Source organism: Alligator mississippiensis, chromosome 4 (assembly GCF_030867095.1).
Source record: "Alligator mississippiensis isolate rAllMis1 chromosome 4, rAllMis1, whole genome shotgun sequence".
In the NCBI taxonomy this organism is placed as follows: domain Eukaryota; kingdom Metazoa; phylum Chordata; order Crocodylia; family Alligatoridae; genus Alligator; species Alligator mississippiensis.
This window is the reverse complement of record NC_081827.1, coordinates 228,876,627-228,898,770: the sequence shown is the minus strand read 5'-3', so window position 1 is coordinate 228,898,770 and position 22,144 is coordinate 228,876,627. Positions and strand designations below refer to the sequence as shown.

At 40.2% G+C, this 22,144-nt stretch overlaps 1 protein-coding gene across 1 annotated transcript in view; it reads left to right on the top strand.

Moving 5' to 3' along the window:
• Window positions 1–22,144, top strand: part of EPC2 (enhancer of polycomb homolog 2) — an 82,631-nt gene that overhangs the window by 29,511 nt on the left and 30,976 nt on the right. The window contains exons 3-10 of the mRNA XM_006278706.4: window positions 800–945; window positions 6,228–6,434; window positions 11,350–11,498; window positions 11,748–11,880; window positions 16,083–16,274; window positions 16,931–17,020; window positions 19,765–19,910; window positions 20,021–20,364. Of these exons, the coding sequence (XP_006278768.1) occupies window positions 800–945; window positions 6,228–6,434; window positions 11,350–11,498; window positions 11,748–11,880; window positions 16,083–16,274; window positions 16,931–17,020; window positions 19,765–19,910; window positions 20,021–20,364 (1,407 nt within the window). The remainder of the gene's footprint in view (window positions 1–799; window positions 946–6,227; window positions 6,435–11,349; window positions 11,499–11,747; window positions 11,881–16,082; window positions 16,275–16,930; window positions 17,021–19,764; window positions 19,911–20,020; window positions 20,365–22,144) is intronic.

Here is a 22,144-nt window from a genome sequence, read left to right as displayed (position 1 = left end):
ACTGAGTTACTTTTGGTACTGTTAGGGTCCTTCTGGGTCATGTCATCAGGACAGTATGGAGAAAGACTATACTGCTTCTCTACAGATTTTAATATGCTGTTCTTATTCCAGGGACTAATAGTGGTTTGAGTCTGCTGATCTTAACCTAGAACTTTTACAAATGAGATGCAGAAAAAAAATCTTCTATGTATTTTAAGTATCCAATTTATCTGAAATAAAGTGATTGATTTTTAAGATTATATTGGAAATCCCATTTTCATCTGCCTCGTCTGAGAATTTGTAACTTCAGTTTTAATATTTTAGAATCTTACCATATAGGAGTGTAAGGACTGTTTCAGCTGTCATTTTATGCCTTTTCCTTTGTGAGAAATGTTAAAAGTTGGCATGATCCCATGGATACATTTTTTTTTTTTTTTTTTTTTAAAACCCTTATTACTGTTCACTGACCTGATAAGTTATTCATCATCATAGTTGAGCATCTCATTTACTGTAACTTGACTCTGATGCTTTCTTCTTTATAAAGTGCTACTTAAGAAAAATACCTTTTATATAAAATCTTAAAAATTATGAAAATTATATATTTTTTTTGTTAACATAGATAATGATAAACTTAAACTAAAAAAAAAGGTAGAGTAAAGAACAGGTAGTTTGAAGTCTGCTAATTTGCTGTAACAAATTATTTTTTGTTTCCTGATACATTTTTAGCAGCTATTTATTTTGGAGTTATTAGTGTGTGATTTAGTAACTCCATAGCTTGGTTCTGATCTAAATAATGCTTTTGTATTTACTTATGTTTTAGCCTTTAATCTGGACAATGAACAACCAGATTATGATATGGATTCTGAAGATGAGACCTTATTAAATAGACTTAACCGGAAGATGGAAATTAAACCGTTGCAGTTTGAAATTATGATCGATAGGCTTGAAAAAGCCAGTTCTAATCAGGTATGGTACTCCAAAGAAATAAACCTCTCTTGTTTTATCAATAATTAATTTTAAGAGGTTTCAGTTCTGTTTAATTTTTTTTTTCATAAGCCCTTGAAAATCTTTGTTTTGCATCCTGCTGTTTATACCTGGTAAAATGCAAGTTTGGAGTCTATAGACATAAAACCATGGAATTGCCTATCTTATTGGACAGCCAGAAAGTTGATGTTGAAAGTTAATTTGTATTGTAAGAAAAAAAGAAAAAAACAAACAACCCAGGGTTAGACTTATCTTAAGAAGCTTTAATTTGCTTTCTCATTTATTATTGATCTCCCAAATTGCTGACCTTTTTTGAACACCTGTTATGGATACAATGGGACAGTTGGAGCTGAATGCTTGCCTGCTTGGAAGAAGACTTGCCTCTGACAGAAGCAGCCTGGTTTGGGTTCTAGACTGAGTTATGCCTTTCACAGATTCCTCTGACTTATAATTTTTACAGAATTTTAAGAAGTCCTATCTTGCATATTGTAGAAAATAGCTTCTCAGTTTGTGTTGGTATTGTCTGGTGTACAGAAATATTAGCTGAGAGAGGAAAAGTCCCACAAGCAGACACTTTGACTCTTTCCTCAGGGCTTGTTTTATATAATGAAAATTAAATAAATAAAACTGGGAATTAGTTCAGTCATCTCTTTAAATGCTGGGTGTTAAATAACTGTGAATTTGTGTGACCTTTATTGCTTTGGCCAACTGGGAGGAGAGAGGATATACCATTTCCCCATAACTGCTTCCTTTTGCACCAGCTTCCGTTCTTTTTAATCCTGCATAGATGAGCTATATGATAGGTAGGGCCCAGTAAACACTTTCATATCAGAATCCATTATATCTTGTAACGTGGAACTCATGCATCCTGGAAACTGGGTTTTGCCTTGCCTCCCCTCTATTTTTGTCCATAATCACATAGTTCCATAAAGCACTTTAAGAAGATTTTAGCTCCTTTTTCTCTTCATTTGGCGTTTTGCCTTCATTAATCAGTCTCTTTTCTACGTTTGACAGGGATAAGATGCTTCAATCAAGTTCTTAGATGGTTAAGGATGGAGTTTCAGAAGAGATGACTTAGGAGTTGCTCCCTGTGTGGAGTTGACCCTTGGTACCTTTTCTGTGGCCTGGACCCCCTTCCATCCTGGAAGCTGGGTGGTCTGCAGAGGTTGCATTCCCTTCCCCCGAGGGCAGGCACTGCATAGGAACCCTAGCTGCTAGATATTGCTGGGAAACTAAGGCCAACTGCAGCAAGAAACTTGGTGAGGGAAAGAACTGATGATCCAAATGTGGACCTGAATGTTATGCAGTTCATTAGAACTCTTATTCATACAGTGGCTCTCTTTAACGCTGCTTTAAAGCCATCTTCCATTCTGAGAAGAGAGAGAAAATGAGGAAGCCCCAGAAGAAAGTTTCCATAAGTCAAACAAATCTTGATAATAATTATTTTAATTATAGAACTGGAGTGCTTTCTGGAGGACAGAAAACACTCCAGTTCTCCAAACTGCCTTCCTTGTTCAGTGGGTTTAATTAGGAGAATGTCTTTGCTTCCATTCTTGTCAAGATGGTTAGAAAACCCCTCCCTCTTTTTGGGTACTTCTAGAGAATATTACTGAAAATCTTTTTGCTGCAGGAGTTCCAGTATACAGTTATCAACAGCAGTGCCAGTCTCTTGAATTAGGAATATAACCAAGAAATATACAAACAACGAAGTCACACATCAATACCTGAGTTCAGCATAATGACTTTAGCCTTAGTAATGTTTTAGAAGGTAGTCTGCAAGCTAGTTGTACTTCATTTCAGTAAATGGGGATCTCTCTTTTTACGTTCTGTACCATAGACCCCTATCTACAAATCATGTTTACGTTGCAATTAGTATGTTAATCACAGCATAAATGGGCATGGTGCTACACATGAACCCAATTTAAAGCACTATAAAATGGGAAGCAAGCCATAAAAATTTTCCACAAATAATGTAGAACATATTAATGGCTGATTCCTGTGACACCTTAGAAATGACACCCACGGGTAGGTAGTAGCAACAGTCAGCTGAGTGTCAGTTTTGGGGCTAGGACCAAAAAGTAATCTGTAACCAGTTGACTGCTGATCCCAGCTGGAGGAAGGGGGAAGCTGAAGGGATTACCTGCTAGAAACTTTTAAACTCAGAGATTTAAAGTCCCCAGCAGGGAAGCCTTTTGGGTCTCCCTGCCAGAAACCTCTAATTCCCTGCACCCATCAGCCTGACCGGAGCTGCTGGGTGCTCCGTTTTAACAGTGAGCTTGTCATCAGTCCTATCCCAGATGATCACAGGCCTTGAAAGTGAGGCCGTCCAGCCTGCAATCAGCAATCAGTTGATTGTCTGGCAGACAGCCCCAGTGAATCAGACTTAGGGCATTTTCTAATATCAGAGAAAAAATGGCAGTTGGGGCTCTTTAACTAAACCTTGTTGAACCAACTTTAGTTAAAGCGCCCCTGCCGCTGTTTTTCAGCGGGGGAACATTGATGCACATAATGCTGGAGTTTGCTGGAGTGTGGTAATTATCATGCTCCCAACAGACTGCAATTAAAATGCGTCAGAGCAGCCTCTCTGCATGTGTATAGACACCCCTGAATTTTGTACCTTTGTTTTGGAACTCGGTTAACATAACTGTTCTAATAATAGTTTTCAAGATGGGCTTGCAGCTCTTGTGCTGGTTCCTTTTTCTGATTTTTTGTTTCACAGAATTAAAGTGATGCTTCTTTTGGTGCTGAACATTCATCCTGAGATGAATTCTCAGTTTCTTCAAAACATGGACATATTCTCCTTCCATTTAGGCTTTAACTGTCCACTGATAAAAAGTTTGATGCTTCCTAGATATTATGGGACTGAAGAGTTGAAGAATTTGCCATTTCATACTCTCATTTTCTTTCATTCTGGTTCAAGATAGTATAACTCCATTTTTTGTTTTGGTCCTTGCTTAATAGGTTTAAGCATGTAGTATAGGAAGCATACATGACAGGACTTTGTGTGTCCCATGGGGACATTAGGAATTGCTTCTTATAGTGTGGCTGCTTCTTGCACAGTGGTAGAGAAAATCTGCCAAGCAATTCTTTGACACTTTCTACACAACCGTGTATGGATGTTTGAACTTCTTCTGATACCTTTTTAAGTAGATTTCGGGAATCATCCAACTGACTTAGATCAAATTTCACCTGATTTTGATATCAGAAAATGCTAGACGAAAAACTTCTAATTGTTGGAGCCCTAAAAGAGAGAAATTTGGTCCCACCATTAAATTTGACTCTTCCTGTACTTTGGAATCCTTCTTTGGTATCCTATCCTGTATACAGGGTATTGGAAGCTTAGGCTTTTTAGTGAGAGTCGCGTGGTAGCTGTGAAGAAGAAAACACCAAAGGAAGCTCAGTTTCTAGATTGCTAGAGAGATCCTTTTGTTAAAGTAATTAGCAGGTAGGGTCAGAATTATAACCCAATTCTCAGTGCAGAGCAGCTATTATAAAACTGTTGATGGCTAAGGAAGAAAAAAACCAAATGAACTACCTGATCATTTCTAAAATTATATTTGCAATAATGGGGAGAGTAGATATGGGTTTTTTGAAGTTAACTATATTTAATATATATGGATAAAATGCATTTGTGGTTGTAGATGTGGTATAGGTATAAACATCCCCATGTACCTACTCAGGCTAGCATTCATTCAAGGCAGTGTGGCACAGTATTGCTATATTGGGGTTATGTAATCTGAAAAACATGACAAGCATTTCTGGCTTCCCTTTTTGCTATTGTTATCCTCACAGTACTATAGTTTCCATAATGAATATACAGTAGCTTTGTGTCTTCTTTCTAGAATGAGTCCTAACCTAGTCTAGTGGTAATGGCAGGAACTTTAATATAGATGTATTTAAAATGTACTGAAACCCCCCCAAAGGCTTACTTTTTTTTAGCTTTTTTGTATTTTTTTTATTTGTATTTGTATTTTATTTCTGTTTATTCATATTGGAATGTCATAGACAATGTTTCTCAGTTTAAAAAATATTTTCCTCTGTTAATGTTTGCTATGTCTGCGTTACTTTTAGAAGATTTTAAAATAGGCCTCTTAAAATTATGACCAATTTCATTAAGATGTAAATCGACTAATATGTTAAAATCCTTTCAATCAAAATAATATTCAAGCACTGTTTGCTGCTAAAGATGCAAAGAATATTGAACTGAGGTAAGTCGGTTATTAATCATCTGGACTCAAGTTTGCTGAAGTATTAAGATTTTAATATCTGTAGCCTCATCTGTAAATACAGAGAAGATACTTTCTTTTTTGTCAGCTAGCTTAGCTTTTAGCAGCTAGTTCATTCAAAGGTAATTAAACCAACTGGGATCTGAGAAAATGAAGGAGTGTTTTTCCCTCCCCCCTTCCAATCTATACACAAAAACTTGCTGTAGTAGACTGAGAAGTATCGCATCTAAAATCTTGAAGGACATATGGGTCAGAAACAAGCAGTTATTTCATTAAGTATAAATAATACATTTAGCATTTTAAGTTGATGTGTTAAACAAAACAAATCAGCTTTCTACTTACAGATCCAGCACATTTAATTTGCTTTTTTAACTTGCAGTAAACTAAATTTCTACTAGGCTTCTGCATTTAGCTTAATTATAATTTCCATGTAAAGACAGTCTGACACAAAATGAGAGTAAAGCTAATAATGATGTGGTCTGAGATTATTAAAAGTATTTAATACCTATTTAAGCAATCAACTCCTGCTGAAATAAAAAAGTTAGGCACTTAAATACCTTTGTGGATCTGTACTTTAGTAAATGGGAAGAATCATTCATTATTTTCTAATATAATGTTAGAATTAAGAATATGAATAAACTATATTATCATTTATTTAGTGTGTAGATAGTGCATTTTCCTGGGTACCAAATTTAGAATCAAAGTTATATCAGTTATAAATCAACATGACCTAATGCATACTAACCAGCAAGAATCAACCTTTCTTGAAGATGTACTTTAAAATTGCAATACAAAACAAGATTAAAATAGTTGATCGGAATCAATTGTTCTTGTTTGTTTTTGTTTTGTTTTTTTTTAAATGATGATTCCAATTGGTAGTTTAAATAACTTTACTTTAAATCAATCTACCCTTTTCCCTATTCTGGGAAATTGCTAGGTTTATATAGAAGCTTTAAAAGATGTGAATAAAAATGTTGGCTTGTTAATGGGTTTCTTATTCCTATTCTTACTGAACTACATTTTTGTATTTTCTTTCAGCTTGTAACACTTCAGGAAGCTAAATTGCTGCTAAATGAGGATGATTACCTTATTAAAGCTGTCTATGACTACTGGGTGAGAAAACGTAAGAACTGTAGGGGACCGTCACTCATCCCTCAGATCAAACAAGAAAAAAGAGATGGCTCCACCAACAATGATCCCTATGTTGCCTTTCGGAGGAGAACAGAGAAAATGCAGACCAGAAAGGTAATTTGTGAATATTAGACTGTAGCATGCAAACCACTTGGATTTTAATTAGAGATGCTCCAGTCCATACCATATCAGCACTGATAAAAGGAAAATCGACATTATTGGCAATTGGCTTTTTTTGGCTGATATGTCCAGTAATGTCACCGATAAATCCTGCATGCACGCGCACAGCTGCAGTATGTACGTGGCCAGGAATGTAGCCCAGCAGCTTGGAGAGCAGCATCTGGCTAGTAAGTCTGTGCTGGGGAAGGTGTGGGGAAGCCTGATTGAGTGAGGGTGGGGCAAGGGCAGGCACTGCCCAGCCACAACGTGGGATAGAGCCGCGGGTGGTTCATCTGGGGGGCGTAAGGAGGGGGTTGACTCCTGCTGCTGCATGCACCTGGGGGAGGCATGTTCCCCACCCCCAGATGTGTGCACGGGGTGAGGGTGGGGCTGCCTGCTGTAGGCTGGGGGCTGCACTGGACTCTTCCTGGCGGAGGGGGCGCTGGGGCTGCGCTCAGAGTGGGTGGGGCACTAGGAGGGAGTCTACAGTGAATTTTGGGGTCTCTACAGCCCACCCCATAGTTGCCCCCCCGCCCCTCCCCGTCCCAGCACTGCTGCCACCTGCCCCTGCCCTGACCTGGCCCAGCCCAGCCCCGCCTCCCCCTCCCCCCCCAGGAAGAGGCTAACGCAGCCCCGGAGCCCACAGTGGGCAGCCTGCCCTCGCTCTGTGCACAAATCCGGGGGGGCACATGCCTCTCATGCCTCCTCTGGGTTGTGTGCAGTGGTGGGAGCCGCCCCCCCATGCCCCCTCAGATAAGCTGCCCATGGCTCCATCCCCTACCCTTCCTGGGCAGTGCCTGCCCCAGCCCCATTCCCTCCGTCATCATGGGGGACTTGGTTCCCACCCCCCGGTTGCTTCACTCCAACAGACTTACCAGCAGGTTGTTGCTTTCCAAGCTGCTGGGTTGCATATGGGCAGTCGGATTGGTATTGGCCAATACGGCTGGTTAATAATCGGACACCAGTCTCGGACAAAAAAATCTTCATCTGTGTACCCCTGATTTTTAATACACCAGGGCACAGTACTCCACAACCTCCAGCCTCAGCCCCATAACATGTCAAAGATGTTATCTGTTGACTAGTCTTTTGTACTCCACTCATAGCTGTTGTATCTAACTAATTATCTGAATAAAACTCTTGTGTTTTAGTGGATACAATCAGTTAGTAATCTAATCCAGTGATACTCATACTTTTGGCCCTGCAGGTCACATAAATGGTCTGGATTTCACATAAATGCACATGTCTATAAGCTGGATTGGGCCCCACACCACCTCTGCATGACCAGACCCCAGTCCTGCCTAGGCAGGGGCTACACGGGATCCTGGAGTCCTATTTCCAGTGCATGCGGGCTGGGTGGAGGCAGCCCTGTGCCACTTCTGCCCATCTGGGATTGGGCTCTGGGGGCCAGCCTGCACAGCTGATCTAGTCCACAGGGCCACAGCCTATGGGATTCCCTACAAGATCCATGAAGAGCCCCGCAGACCAGATGACATGGCTTCAAGGGCCAGATTTAGCCTGTGGACTGGGCGTTGAGCCACCCTCATCTGGTCTCTTCTCTAAAAGTAAAAGTAGTTCTTTTACCCTTGAGTTTACCAGCCATGTTAGGCAGTTTTAGAGTGAACTTCTGATTTAGAAACTTGCATCTAACATGTATATACATTGGTACTGATTGTAGTAGCTAGTCTTGTTAACAAGGTTGTGATTGGCTGCATAAACATTCACATAATATGGGAGAATTCTCCTGGGTTTGTTCTCTTTGTAGAAAAACTTACCCAGAGGGTCCTGAGCAGGTATTCAAATGCCTAGCCCCTGAGGAGCAGAAAGCTTGCAGTAGTGATGCTGCACAGCTAGGGTGCCCTTATGCACAAATCTCAGCATGTTCTGCATGCTTTCTGTCTGCCTGGAGATGGAATGGCAACAATGCACAGGGCAGCTCTGATTGGCTGACCAAGACTCCTCAGGGTTAGCTTGCATCTTCCTGCAGCAGAATATGCAGATTGTGCATACTTCTGTTAGGCCAGATTAAACTAATTAACTGCTGTAGGATAGTACTGCTGAACACAAGTACTATCCTACTGTTGAGTTATTTATTCTGTCACAATGTATGTTTAGACAGTGACCAGGGCTGTCTGGGGCACAGTGGTGCTAAGGGTGAGGGGGCTGGTTGCCAGCCAATGCCTCTGCAGCATGTTGAGCTGGGTTGGAGAAGCTCTGGGTTGGTAGGTTGACTCCCTGGGCCCCCTGCCAGCCAGGCTGCACCACCCTAGATCAGTGCGCTGTGGTCCTGGGTGCATGTGTAAACACTGCACCTGTGAGTGATGAACACTGGCGCAAAGTGCCCTGGAGTTTTTTGCATTGTATTAATATCACATATAGAAATGCCCTCTGTCTCCATGAGAGGGTTGGGAGCACAGCGCCCTGGTCTTTGAAGACTGTGTTGTCGCTTTTCTCAGTCATTCATTGACCGAGGAGAAACTCTCCCAGGAGCGATTTAACTCTGGTTGTTTCTAGTTTATTTTTCCTCCCAGAGCCATTTTTGCTCTGGAAAAAAATCTTGAACTTCTGTGCTTTCATGGTTTCTCCTGGGAGAAGAGCAACTCTCCAAGGAGAAACTAAGTATCTGGCCTCAGTTGGTAAGTATGATAGAGAGCTGGTGACTGAATCGCCTTGCCATAACCACAAATGGGGGAAGAGTTCCTGTTAACTTTTTTGGTTTCATATCCTAAATAGTACCCCCATTAGTGCTTGGATACCAAAGCTTCTGTATATCTGTCTCAAATTTCCATTGTCTTGCCAATAATCTAGTTATTTCAGCAATATAGTTACCTGCTTTTGATGGAAAATATTGTGACACTGAAGATTGAGGCAGAATAAAATGAATATTAAAAAATTTACTCAAAGCAATGATCAACTTAAATTGGTATACCTCAGACACCCAAGTACCTTGACATTAGATTTTATATTGTAGTTGCTCTTGAGAATGTGCAACATTGGCAAAAAATTCATAATGATCTGTGTATCCACCAATCTGAATATTTAAGATATTTTTCTAATTTTTGCCCCTCAGATATGGAAGACTAGATATTGTATGTGTAGTGAATTGAAACTGGTCAGGGACACACACTGCCCCAATATAATTATTTCTGAGTAGGTAATGAAAGCATGTATTCTTTGAGATAAGCCATATGCTTTCTTAGCTTGGAAGTGTCAAATACTCCTTAATCATTAACATTTTTAAGAAAAAAGATTTCTGGTTAACTTTCAGGGATTCTAAAAAAACACTACTGATGTGCAAGGTTTTGACCTCCATTATCCCCATGGAGAAGTGAGGTGCATTGTGAATTTGATCCATGTTTTCCTTTTTTTATATTAACCTTGAGCAAATGTAAGTAATGAATGCCACTGAATTACAAGTGAACAAAATATTTTTGGTCAAGTGCTGAGCTTTTATTCAGGCAGACTTGGAGTGCCTTGATAAGGGAGCTTGACTGAGTGGAGAGTAAGAGAAACGTTCAGGTTTACTCTACAGAAATATTGCTGGGAGGTTTTTTTGTAATTATATATTTGGTTTGTTGTGTTGGGTATCTTTAGGGGTAAAATCCTTCACAATTATAAATAGGACTCTGAGAAAATTGCAAATTTTTTGTCAAATTTGTGGCATGTGCGCTAGTAAAGTGTAATTTTTCACGGAGCAATCATTGATACTGGAAAATGGGTCCTGATAGTTCTGTGAATATTCCATGAAAAATAATACTTTACCCACGCATGTACAGCAGAGCAGGCAGGCACACAGCCATAGGCAGTGGAAAGCTGGGGCTAATGGGGCTTAAGCCCCCTCAAACACGGGGCATTGCAGAGGGCTGCAGGGCAGCCCAGACGTGGGCTCTGGGCAGCTGCAGCAGGGCGGTGGGGCGTGCACAGACAGACATGGAGCCTGCAGGTGGCTGGGATTGCAGGCAGACGGCACTGCCCACCAGTGGGCAGGTAAGTCAGGGAAACGGAAAGGCTGTGGCGGGGGGCAGATTTGAGCCCCCCACAGTGAGAATGGGAGTGGACAGGGGCTGAGGGGTGGGTCATGGGATGCTTAGAGCCCAAGTGACTCATCCAGAGGTGCGGGGGGGGCTCTGGCCACTGCACACACCTTAAGAGAGGCCTAGGGGGCATGCGCCCCCCAGATGCCATGTGCCAGCTGCCACTGGCTCCTGGGGCAGTGGCAGCAGCACGCAGAGCCCAGCAGGCAGCCTGTCTCTGCCCTGTACACAAATCTGAGGGGCATGTGCCCGCTAGGCCTCTTGCGGTGCACACAGCGGCAGGAACCCCCCCATACCTTTGGATGAGTCACCCGGGCTCTGATTGTCCCACGACCCACCATGGGGTTCTGTTCATCCTAGCCCCTGCCCCACTCCCTTCCTCACTGTTGGAGGCTCAATCTGTCTCCCCACAGCCCTTTCCCTCCCCTTCGCTGACCTACCTGCTGTGGTGGGCAGTGCTCCTTACGTTGTCTGGCTACAATCCTGGCTCCGTGTCTGTCTGTGCATGTCCCTCCCCTCCCAACTGCAGCCGCCTGGAGCCTGCTCCCTGACTGTCCTGCAACCCTCTGCACTGCTCTGTGTTTGTGGGGGCTAAGCCCTGATAGTCCCAGCCTTCTGCCACCTATGCTCACGACCCTTAAAAATCGCGGTATGAGGCGAATTTCGCCGTTTCCACGCAGTCCACAAAATCCCAATTTTCTAAGGGCCCTAATTATAAATATTCAAATGGTCAAGTTTTACATTTAGTATTAGCTTATCAAAATATTGTACACTGCTAACAAGCTTGTGTTCCAGAATATGGTTTTGATCTATGTTAATATTGTATTCAATTTCAACAGAATCGAAAGAATGATGAAGCCTCTTATGAGAAGATGTTGAAACTGAGAAGAGAGTTTAGCAGAGCCATAACAATTTTGGAGATGATTAAGAGAAGAGAGAAAACAAAACGCGAGTTGTTGCATTTAACGTTAGAAGTTGTGGAAAAAAGGTAAAATTGCTACACAACTTTATTTATGAGTGTTTCTCTTTAAATATGTATAAAATATTTAATTAAACAAAGGGTTTCATTCTTATCTGTGATGCTTAGTGAGTTACCTCACAACATTTACCTAGTTGAAGGCTTAAATCCCATTTTTAGCCTCATAGAAGATGAAAATGGTATTTGTTGGACAGCTTTATTTTTGAAAATGCATTCCTAATATAATATAATAATATTGCACTTCTACAATTTTTCAAGGTACCATTTGGGTGACTACGGGGGTGAAATACTTAATGAAGTCAAGCTTAATAGACCTGACAAGGAGATGAGCACAACTCCAGCAACACTTCATAATGGAAACCACCACAAAGTTCAAGAATGTAAAGTTAAGGTAAACTTAACTTCTGCAGTGTTGCCTTTTCTTTTGATAAGCTCATCTAGTGAAGTTGCCAACACAACAAATATTCTCAGTAGGTACTTTTATTGGGGAAACAGAGCAAGAGTCAATCTCTAATGAGAGGAGCTTACAGTTTAAAGCAGGGGCCAGCAACCTTTTCAAGCTGTGGGTTGGAACAATCAAGCTCCAGTTCCATATGGGCTGCCTGGCTTGGTTGGTACATCACCAGCAGCCAGGGGCCAGACCAGTGGGTGCTACATCTACACTGCTGCTGCTTCTCCCCAGTCCCCTGTTCCCTGGCTGCAGCACACGTGCAGCTTCCAGCCTGCACTGCTACCTTCCTCCCCACCCTTTCCCTCGCCAGCTGTAGTGCATGTGCAGCCGGAAGCTGTGGGTATAGCTGCCAGGTGCCAAGCCTGAACACAGCTCCTTTGCAGAGACAAGGCCTTCTGGCTCCACAGGCCAGATTCAATGGTTCTACAGGCCACATGTTGTTGGCCCCAGGCTTTAAAATATGTTATGTCTAGATTTTGAAAATACTGAATGACTTCATCCTTTTTTAACAAATAATAAGGCTATATTCTTCATATCCTGAAAACCGTAGGGGAGTGTAGTGAAAAATGTTTACACACAAGAACCTCTAAAAATAGAGAACAGTGGCTTACACTATACAGTGCAATGTTTCTGTTGTCTTCATTTGTAGAATAGAACCTTGAATTTTTTTCTGTAGTACAGTCACAGGATGCTGATGGCTGTTGGCAGAATTGACTCTCAGCACAGATTATGTTCCTTTAGAAATTAAGGGTATCAATCACAGCTAATGAAGAAGGTACAGATGTTGGAAATGCAGCCAACTGTTTATGCATCAGAAATCCTAGAGTATTTAAACCAGGGATGGCCAGGTTGTGGCATGTGGCAGACCAGAGAGTGGGTGGACTGGGACCACAGCAGCAGATAATGCAGGGAGCAGAAAACAGCAGCAAGTCAGGCATGGAGTAGAAAGTAGTGAAACAGACAGGAGATGGGGCACAGGGCATGGGACAGAAAACAAAGCAGCTGATTGAGCAGGGGAAGGATGGGAGTGCTACTGAGGATGTATGGCTAATTTGTGGCACACTTGCTAAAAAAGATTAGCTGTCATTGATTTAAACTAATGATATTTTCAGGTAGAATACCAGTATTGCTCTGCATTTTGCATCATGTTAGGTGTTGGGAAAAACTGGAAAAAGCTGTGACCTATTGTTGGAGGATATTTTGGACTTTATGGGCGTGTCCAGACAAGCACGGTTATGCAGTATGTGGTGCTGCAAACATGTTTGCAGTGCCACAAACCACACAGTCCAGAGGTCTCCGCGCTGCAGGGCATGCTGCCCAAGTATGCCCTGCTCTGTTGGTTTCCACTTATTTTGGACCCCTGGATATCCAGGGGTCAAATAAAAGGTAGGAAAAAACCCTGAAGCAGCGCATACTTGGGCAGCATGCACTGCTAAAAAGTGGAGCCAGGCCTTTTGCAGCTGCACTTTTGCAGCGGTTGCCAGCTAGGTTCTGCCTGGCAGGATTGCTGTGGTTGCAGCTCCGGGAGGCCCCCAGGACTCCAGGTAAGGTTGCTGGGGCCAGCACAGTGCTGGCCCCAGCCTCCCCTACACTACCCGGGACAACTTGCCACAAGCCAAAGCGTGTGTGACACGGGCGTTTGCCAGGGACAAGATATGGCGGTGCAAGGTGCGCCACTCACTGCTCCTTGTTCCTGGGGAACCAAATGTCCTTACACGTCTGGATGTACCCTATGTGGGTAGCCTTGATATTACTGAGGGCTGTGCAGTATCAAAGCAGCTGTCAAGTGTGTTGGGGGCTTTTTTTTAAATTTCTTTCCTATGACCACTTGAGAGAATCATACTGTAGACTGCACATAGAAATAAAGCAGGCAACACAAGCACTTTTTATTTTTTTTTATATAGAGTCATCACGGTACGGAGACAGGGCCTAAGAAGACATGTATGCACCGATGTTTGTTAGTTACTTTGACAGCTTGGACTAGTTAAACTCCACACAAAATAGAAATAAAATGATAAGGAGAGAAGGACCTAACGCAAACAATCCTTGTTGAATCCTGTTTGATTGTTGCTGGACACTTGTCACCCAGATGCATTTTCCAGAAAATGAATGATTTTTGTTTCCCCACTGGCTACAGTTCATTCTCCTAAGAGTATGTAGGTTGCCTGCAGTAGGTTTTGAAGACCTGTGCAGTCTAGTTTTAAGCTGTTGGGAGTTTCTTCCACAACATAATAGATCTTATTTAGTAATTGTTTTACATTCTTGATAATTTTTATTCCTCCTTGGTGCCTATGCCCCTCAACTACCTATGTATTGCATTTCCACCTCTTCATTCTGAGTCTTGGTTATTGCTCAGCCAAACCATAATATGTCAGGCTTCTTCTAAGTGTGCTTCATATGAAGGCTGCCTGTCCTTAAGTAGTTTAACAGATCATATTATTAGGACCTTCAGTTCCCAAATACTTCCTAAGGACTATTGTTTAATTGACACTGAATTGAATCCAGTATAAAGATCAACTTAAAGAAGGAGAAGAGTGAATCCTTTTCTGCATACCCAATATGAAATGGTCTGGGAGAGGTCAGTGGGTCTTCTTATCTCCATGTTTCTGAAACTGAAATTGGCCCCCTTTAATGAGGCTCAGTCTGTTGGGAAAGATGGAAAAAGATGGAAGCAGACAGGACAAAGTACTTCCATTTAGGACAAAGTAAAAGCAGAATTGTATGTTAAGTTCCTTATCTAGTTCTCCATTTACTGAACTCTAGGAGGAAATGGCCCAGCACAAAAGAGGAAAATTAAATATCAGTACAGCATCACCACATATTTAACATATAATAGATTGCAGCATATTACATATTGTTTTATATAAACAAGGGTACACATTTAATTTTAAGGAAGATAATCTTTTTTCCTTCCCTTTCTTTACATGAGGAAGAAATACGGCAGTTTGAAAGCCCTGCTTCTATAAAAGTTGTGGATACTTACTGATACAATAATGAAACGACATTTTAAAAATAAAATTGACAAAAAGTAGGATTTTGTCAATTCTGGTTTTTTTTTTAAATTACATTCTTCATAGTTTTGTGTTATTGCTTCTTGGTATCAAGTGACTTTTTTTCCTTTTGTTTCCAGTATTTTTGAGAATACTGGAAGTTTCTTTTCTTGACCTGCTGTTTCTGGGTGACTTAATTTTAATATTGTAGTAGTTTTAGTTAAATACATTGAACATCAGATTCCATTTTTAGTAATCATTTTAAATATAGGTTTTCTCAAGTATTTTATAGCATTTAAGATTAACCATGCAAGTCCTTGCAGGTTTTATTTAACGTTTCTGACACCTAGTGGTCAGTTAGTTAGTTACAGGCAGTTATGTTTATACTGTTATAGGCACACATGCTTTGTATCGTGTGTTTTGGTTTCTGAACTGACTTCTGTTGCTTGCATTAGCTTCATTCCAGCAGTGTTCACAAGTACATTTTTGGAAAAACTCTGGTTCCTTAGTATACAAACTTTGTTTTTCTTGCAATTGAGCATAAGTTATAAAGGGTCTGAAAGTTCAAAATGTTTAACTTAATACAAATAACATTGACCTTGAGTGAAAAAAAACCAAAAACCAAGGCAGTAATTGTAGATTATTTCAACAGCTTTAATCTGCTAAAATGAGATCATGAAATTAGTATAACAGAAATCTAAATTAAATGTAACTGATAACATAAGAAATAGAGTAAGTCAAATGAGATTGTTTCTGCATTATACAGCCCAGGAAATTTTACAGTAGTTAGACCTGTAGGTCTCTTGCTCTTGAAAGCTAAATTTTGGGGAAAAAAAACCACAGTGGAATTTCAAAGTCCAGTATACTGAATTGACTGACAGACAGCACCATAAAACACATAACTACATAGCTATATAATCTAAAAAAATATTTGTTTGGTATAAATCATATTCCAGTGGTCTTTTATTTATTTATAAAGTTCTAGATCAACTTTATTTCTCAGTATTCTGTTCAAGAATAGAATTAATGTTGCTCTAGGCTGAGATTGGTAATGATTTATTTAAATGTATATTTCATGAAAACAGAAGAACAGTTTTAATTTAACAAATATTTTGTTTTCTTTCTCTTATCCAAAAACTCTTGTACAAACAGCATTCTCACCATTCATCTCTGAAGGAAGACATGTCAGATGTTGTTCGACAAAAGAAAAAGTATCCAAAGAAGCCTAAAACGGAGTGTGTGATAACTCCACAGCAACCCATGACTGAGCCTCTGCCTGTTATCAATAAGAGTGATATTAAACAGTATGACTTCCACAGTTCAGATGAAGATGAATTCCCGCAGGTAATACTTTGTTACTAAAGTGAAATTCAAGTGTATTCTAAGACTTGGAAAAAATTGAAGTCATCTTTGGTTTGGGTAATCTGATTTCAAAAGAGGATGCTTGGTTTTGGACAAGCACAGAGCATGCTCACATGATATTTGAGATTTTTTTTATCATATTGGAGGATAAGTGACTTAGCTGGTAGAAAAGGGGATCGGGAAGTAGACAGACATTAGTTGTACTCCTGATGTTTGTCCTGGATATAAAATCTTTCTTCTTCTATATTTTCCAAGCACCTCTTGTATTGTTTTCTTTACAGTAGATGGGTAAGGATGGTAATTTGGGCAGTTGTCCTAGGGAACTTGGCACAGAACTAGAAATTGCGTGCTCAGGTTTCTGTTTCGGATACTGTCACTGATTTATGATGTGACCTTGCAGATGTGTGTTTAATCTTTCAGTGCTTTGTCCTGCTTATTTTAAAAAGTGATAGTTTTACCCACATTATTTGATTCGGGTTCATGCATAAAGAAGTTAGATAAATGCACAGTATCATTACTACATGTGTAATCAAAAGTTAATTGCTCATAACCTGTGTTTTAATTAAAACTGGTCTGTGAAATATCTTTCTAATAAGTAGATAGTGCAATTTTAGTGAGAGAATTTACTTGTGCCGTAGGTACCCTCACCAGTGTCAGAACCAGAAGAAGAGAATGATCCTGATGGACCTTGTGCTTTCAGAAGAAGAGCAGGATGCCAGTATTACGCTGTAAGCATTTTTTTTTTTTGTATGTTACATTGGTAACAGGCTAACGGATGACTCTCTCCTCTCTCCAAGCAAAAAAATAGGTTATCTGGTCAGTCCAAAAAAAATCAGTTTTGATTTTTCATAACAGCTTTTCATTTTGTGCTTACCTTTATTCTGGTTTTAAATTAAAGCTTCCCTATTTTCTTAGCTACAGCTCTAAGAGTTGCTTCAAGATAATCTAAGGCACTTATAGCTAATCAGTTCAACCATTGTTTCTAGAAAACAGGAAGAATTGCATTTCCAGTTTTCCCAGTTCCTCCCACAGGTCCTCTTAGGCATTGGAGTGGAGATTCCACAGGCTTCATCTCTGCGTGTTTTTTTTTTTTTTGTAGGCAAATCTGCACCTCCTTTTGTCCCTTGGGTGCCTTGACCATACTAGCATATATTGTATAGCATGTCCTTTGGGTCCCTCATATATAGCACACCTTTCATGCATTCAGTGTATTGCAGTCTCTCACCTCTTACAGGTTCTGCTTTGAAATGTATATGTAGTCCTCTGCTTTCTTTGGTCACCCCAGCCCAAGTAGTCCCCTGCTCCCTTAGCTCTGTCTCCAACATACACGTTTGATGATTGTGCCAGGTCTTTGCCAACAAGGTAACTTACTTTGGGGATGGTAAGGGGGAAAATAAAATGCCCACCTAAGAAAGATACCTTTTCACTTTTTAAGTGCTCTTTTAAAATGCATTTTATTTTGTATTTGCTTCTGTTGCATCAAAATATTAGCTGTTTTAGCCAGTGTAGGAGTAAATTCTTTGAAGATACAGCATAACTTTCTGTACATATGTTGTGCTTCAGCCTTCCAACTTCCAAGTAATTTAAGATATTAGAGGGATTGTCGTATAATTGCAGTGGTTGTCTAGGATCGTGAGGAAGAAATCAAGTACAATTAAAACTGAAAATATTGTCAACACAAACTACACTCTACTGCTAAATAATTTTTATTTCTCAGCTCATGTATTGCTCTTTTCAGAGGGCTCTGATAATTCAGTTGTTTGTAGTATACTTCGTTACTGTTGTTTAAAGATTGCCTGATTATGGTGTCGGGATTTTTATAGGGACATACAGGCAAAATATTAGTATTTTGTTTCCCCTTCACTTCTCTGCTATAACAAGAGGAAGGTGGGGGAGGGTGGAGTGGTGCCCTAACATATGAAAATATTTCTTTTAGATACAGGTAAGTTCTTTTCAGCTCTAGATGCTTTTGTCTAAGTTTATGAAAGAAGCCTTTGTTTCTCAGATGCTTTGCTCTTACTTGCTGCTTCCTGTACAGATTTTCTGCATCACAGAAAAGAAAATGTGAGGATTCTTTGATTTGTATACTGACTAAAATCAATCATCAACTTTGGAGATATTTCCTGCAGAATTGTCAGTTGATGGCTATATGGAGAATGTAGGTGCCAGGGAATTATTTAGTTCTGTTAATATGGCTTTATTTTCAAATCCTGTTTGAAATCTTTGGGAGCCATGCACTAAAAATCAGACCATGATTACATGGATGGGCAGAAGATTGAGATTAGCAGAGGAACCCTATAAATCTTTCTAATCTACTGCTGTTTAGGTAACTTGTATTGGGTGACTACTATTAACAGATCCATACAAAGAAACCCTGAAACAAGCTGACACCGTATCACATCAGAATCAATTCACATTGCTTGTCTCACTGAGAGATCATGAGGCTGAGAAGCAACATTCTTTTTTATTTAAACAATATTAAACTAAGAAGTGTCTTTAAGGCAGCAGTTCCCAACCTAGGGTCATGACCCAAATCAGGGCTGTGGGGGGGCCTCAGGAGGGTTGCAAGTGTTCAAGAAGAACACTTCTTTCTGGGTTCGCTGCCGGCACTTCCATGCACAACGTTTCTGGATTTGCTGCTGAATGTGGTGCAGGCGTGTGGGGGACCCCCTCCTCCAAAAAGGTTGGGAACTACTGCTTTGAGGTTTGTTGCATTAAATGCAAAATTATAACCATACTGTAATGAATTAAGTGGATTGGTTTGGAGATAATTGCCAGAATATCCAATGTGAACCCTTTAGAAGTTCCACTGGAGGCTTAGTGTGGAGTAGTGTGGATGTACAGTCTCTTCCACATGTACTGTATGTCTGGGCTATTCCCAAGCAATTTGTTTGCATCTTTGTCAGAGCTGCTGGTCTTCAGGCTGTCTGAAATTATTGTCATTCTTGTACTCTTCTGCTAGCCAACTGCTTACTATGACTCGTTCTGTATGTTAGAGAAGTGTGTATGTGAAACCACCTCTAGTTTCATACAGTTCAGTTGTCTCTCTTGTTCTCCAATTTTGCTGAGTTGTCTGATACTAGCTCCAAAGGCTCCTTCTTATTGACTGCTAACATAGTCATTATGTATTCAGCATCAGAGATGTAGCTGGAACTTTCTCCTTAACTTTTTAAATAACTACCTGAACTAGTTTTGACATTGATTGTTTCTCAAACAGTCAAGGAACTATTGCATACATTTTGGAATATGATTCCTCTCTTCCACTTATCGTTTGCATATTCTTTTCGGAAAATGCTGTATATTTTACTCGTAATTTAATTTATTGGTTTAGGGGAGTTTCATGCCCCTTTACTGCTATATATAACAGTGTACTATAGCATCATGGCTAACAAGTAGCTTTATATAGCCATAGTTTAATAGATTGTAAGTGTAACTTTACATTTATGCAAAATTTAATTGTCTACTCCTGCAGCCTCATTTGGACCAAACTAATTATTCATGTGAGAATTCAGAATTGGCAGAATTGGACAAGCTGAGGTACAGGCATTGCCTTACAACCCTTACAGTTCCAAGAAGATGTATAGGATTTGCAAGAAGGCGACTTGGCAGGGGTGGAAGGTACAGTGTCATTGCTTTGATTCTTTTGACCCTTTTTAAAAGAAGTGTGGGTCAAATGGAGATACTGCTTAACTAATGGTACTTTCATTTTTTGCTTCCTTTTAAATCAGGATCATAATGGACCGATTATCTACAGAACATGATCCTGTCCTGAAACAGATCGACCCTGAAATGCTGAATAGTTTTTCAAGCTCTTCCCAAACTGTAAACTTTTCTTCTAATTTCTCACGGACAAATGCTTCCAATAAACATTGTGAAAACAGACTGTCTCTTTCTGAAATACTAAGCAATATCAGATCATGTCGACTACAGTGTTTCCAGCCAAGGCTACTAAATTTACCGGACAGTGATAGTGAAGAATGTACCTCAAGGAAATCAGGGCAGACTGTGAATAATAAAAGAGTTTCTGCAGCATCTGTAGCTTTATTGAACACCAGCAAGAATGGCATATCAGGTAGGTAAGGATTTAAATTGTTGTGAAATTTGAAACATAGCCCTTGGGAATGGATGGATGACTTCATTGGTGGGAATATGTTGCCAAACAAGTCCAGGTAAAATCAAAATGTTTGAAGAGCTTAGAATATGCGGAGCTTTTCCATCTCAGTAGAAATGTGCATGTGGGGCTGGAAACTGTTGAGTAACAGCACATTTAGGAATCAGAAGGTCAGGGTATACCTGTACTTCAGTATTGCTCTGCCACCCCCCAAAAGAGGCTGAGATTCAGCATCTCAAAACATATATATGAGTCTCAATCTATTGCCTCAATCCATTTAAGGAGAGAAAAGTACTATTTATAAATAGAAAAAAATGGAAAAACATTTATATTAAAAGTTATTCATTCTGTGTTCTTATCCAGCAGATATACAGATATACTTGCTTTTTTTAAAAAACATCTGTTTAAATAGTATCGCCATAACTCTGTGCGCGCACGTGTGTGTGTGGACATCTGACAATGTAGGGTATTATCTACAAAAGCTTATGGTTTTCTGAACCATTTAGGCAGATATAAGGACAGGATGGTACCTGAGTGATTACACCAGTTCTGTTTGCATGTATTGCTCTACATCAGTGGTTCCCAATGTTTTTTTTTCCATGCCCCACTTCTGGGAGCAGTGTGGTGCCAACGGCCCAGGGGTGGGGAAGCTTCTGGCACACAGTACGGCTCATCTTTTCTGTGCGGTGCCACTGGCATTGCCCCCCGGGGCCCCCCATTTGGGTCACAACGCGCAGTTGGGATCTGCTGCTCTACATATACATGTTGCTCATAAGCTACTGAAGAGTTGTAAGTCTAGTTTCCAGGTAGTTGCAGGTCACAGTCACGAGTAGCAGGTACCATTTTGTTTTTGCCCAAAAAGGTAAATATTGATGGCTTTTTGAGAAGGTCATTGGTTTTGTATATTTTAACTTATTCTGGGCTGAAGTTTTCACTTTTATGAAGCAGTCTGAGACCACAGTGTTTGGTGTTTGATTATGTTTGAAAACTATTTGATTTAGAGTTTTACTTCTGTGCTGTTTTTCTACCTGCTTTGTATTTGTATAAATGTGATTCAGAAGTTAGCTGTTCCTTTTTTATCCATTGTGGAGTATCTGTCAGTTTAGATCTTACTGTAGATGAGCATGTGCCATTCATGGAAGAGCAGTCTTTTGAATATCAGTGCCTCTTAAGGCTATACAGATTGACTGTGCCTCCTTGTGCATAGATGCCACTCACAGTTACCCTTCTCTCCCTGTCTCCCCCCATCTCCCCTGCCCTTTTGTTGTATCAGCCTGTGGACAAAAATGGTATACAGCTGGTTCTTATCTGTTGATTAATTCTTTTCATAATTTTGACCCTCTGCTTCCCATAAAGCAGGAACACGAATATATGAAAAAAAAACAAACAACAAAAATTTTTTTCAGTGATCTACAAGCACTTTGAATGAGACCCACCTATCTGGACTAAATATTGATGAGATGGGACTTTACCTGTACAGGCATCCTTGTAGTAAAGAGGTATTTATTGTGACTACCTCTCAGTGGAGCTGAGTCCATATACTGAATTAAGATTTGATCTGCCTTATTCTATGTAGGAATACATAGATTTTAAGCAGTCTTTAGATGCTGAGGAGATGAGAACAATGATCTAGAACTGTTCAGATGCTTGATTTTTGAGCTTTAGCTTTCAAAATTAAAAGCAACTTTTGTTTAGGTTGACCAGAAATCAGGGGGTTTTATTTTTCTAAGTGAGAGGGAGT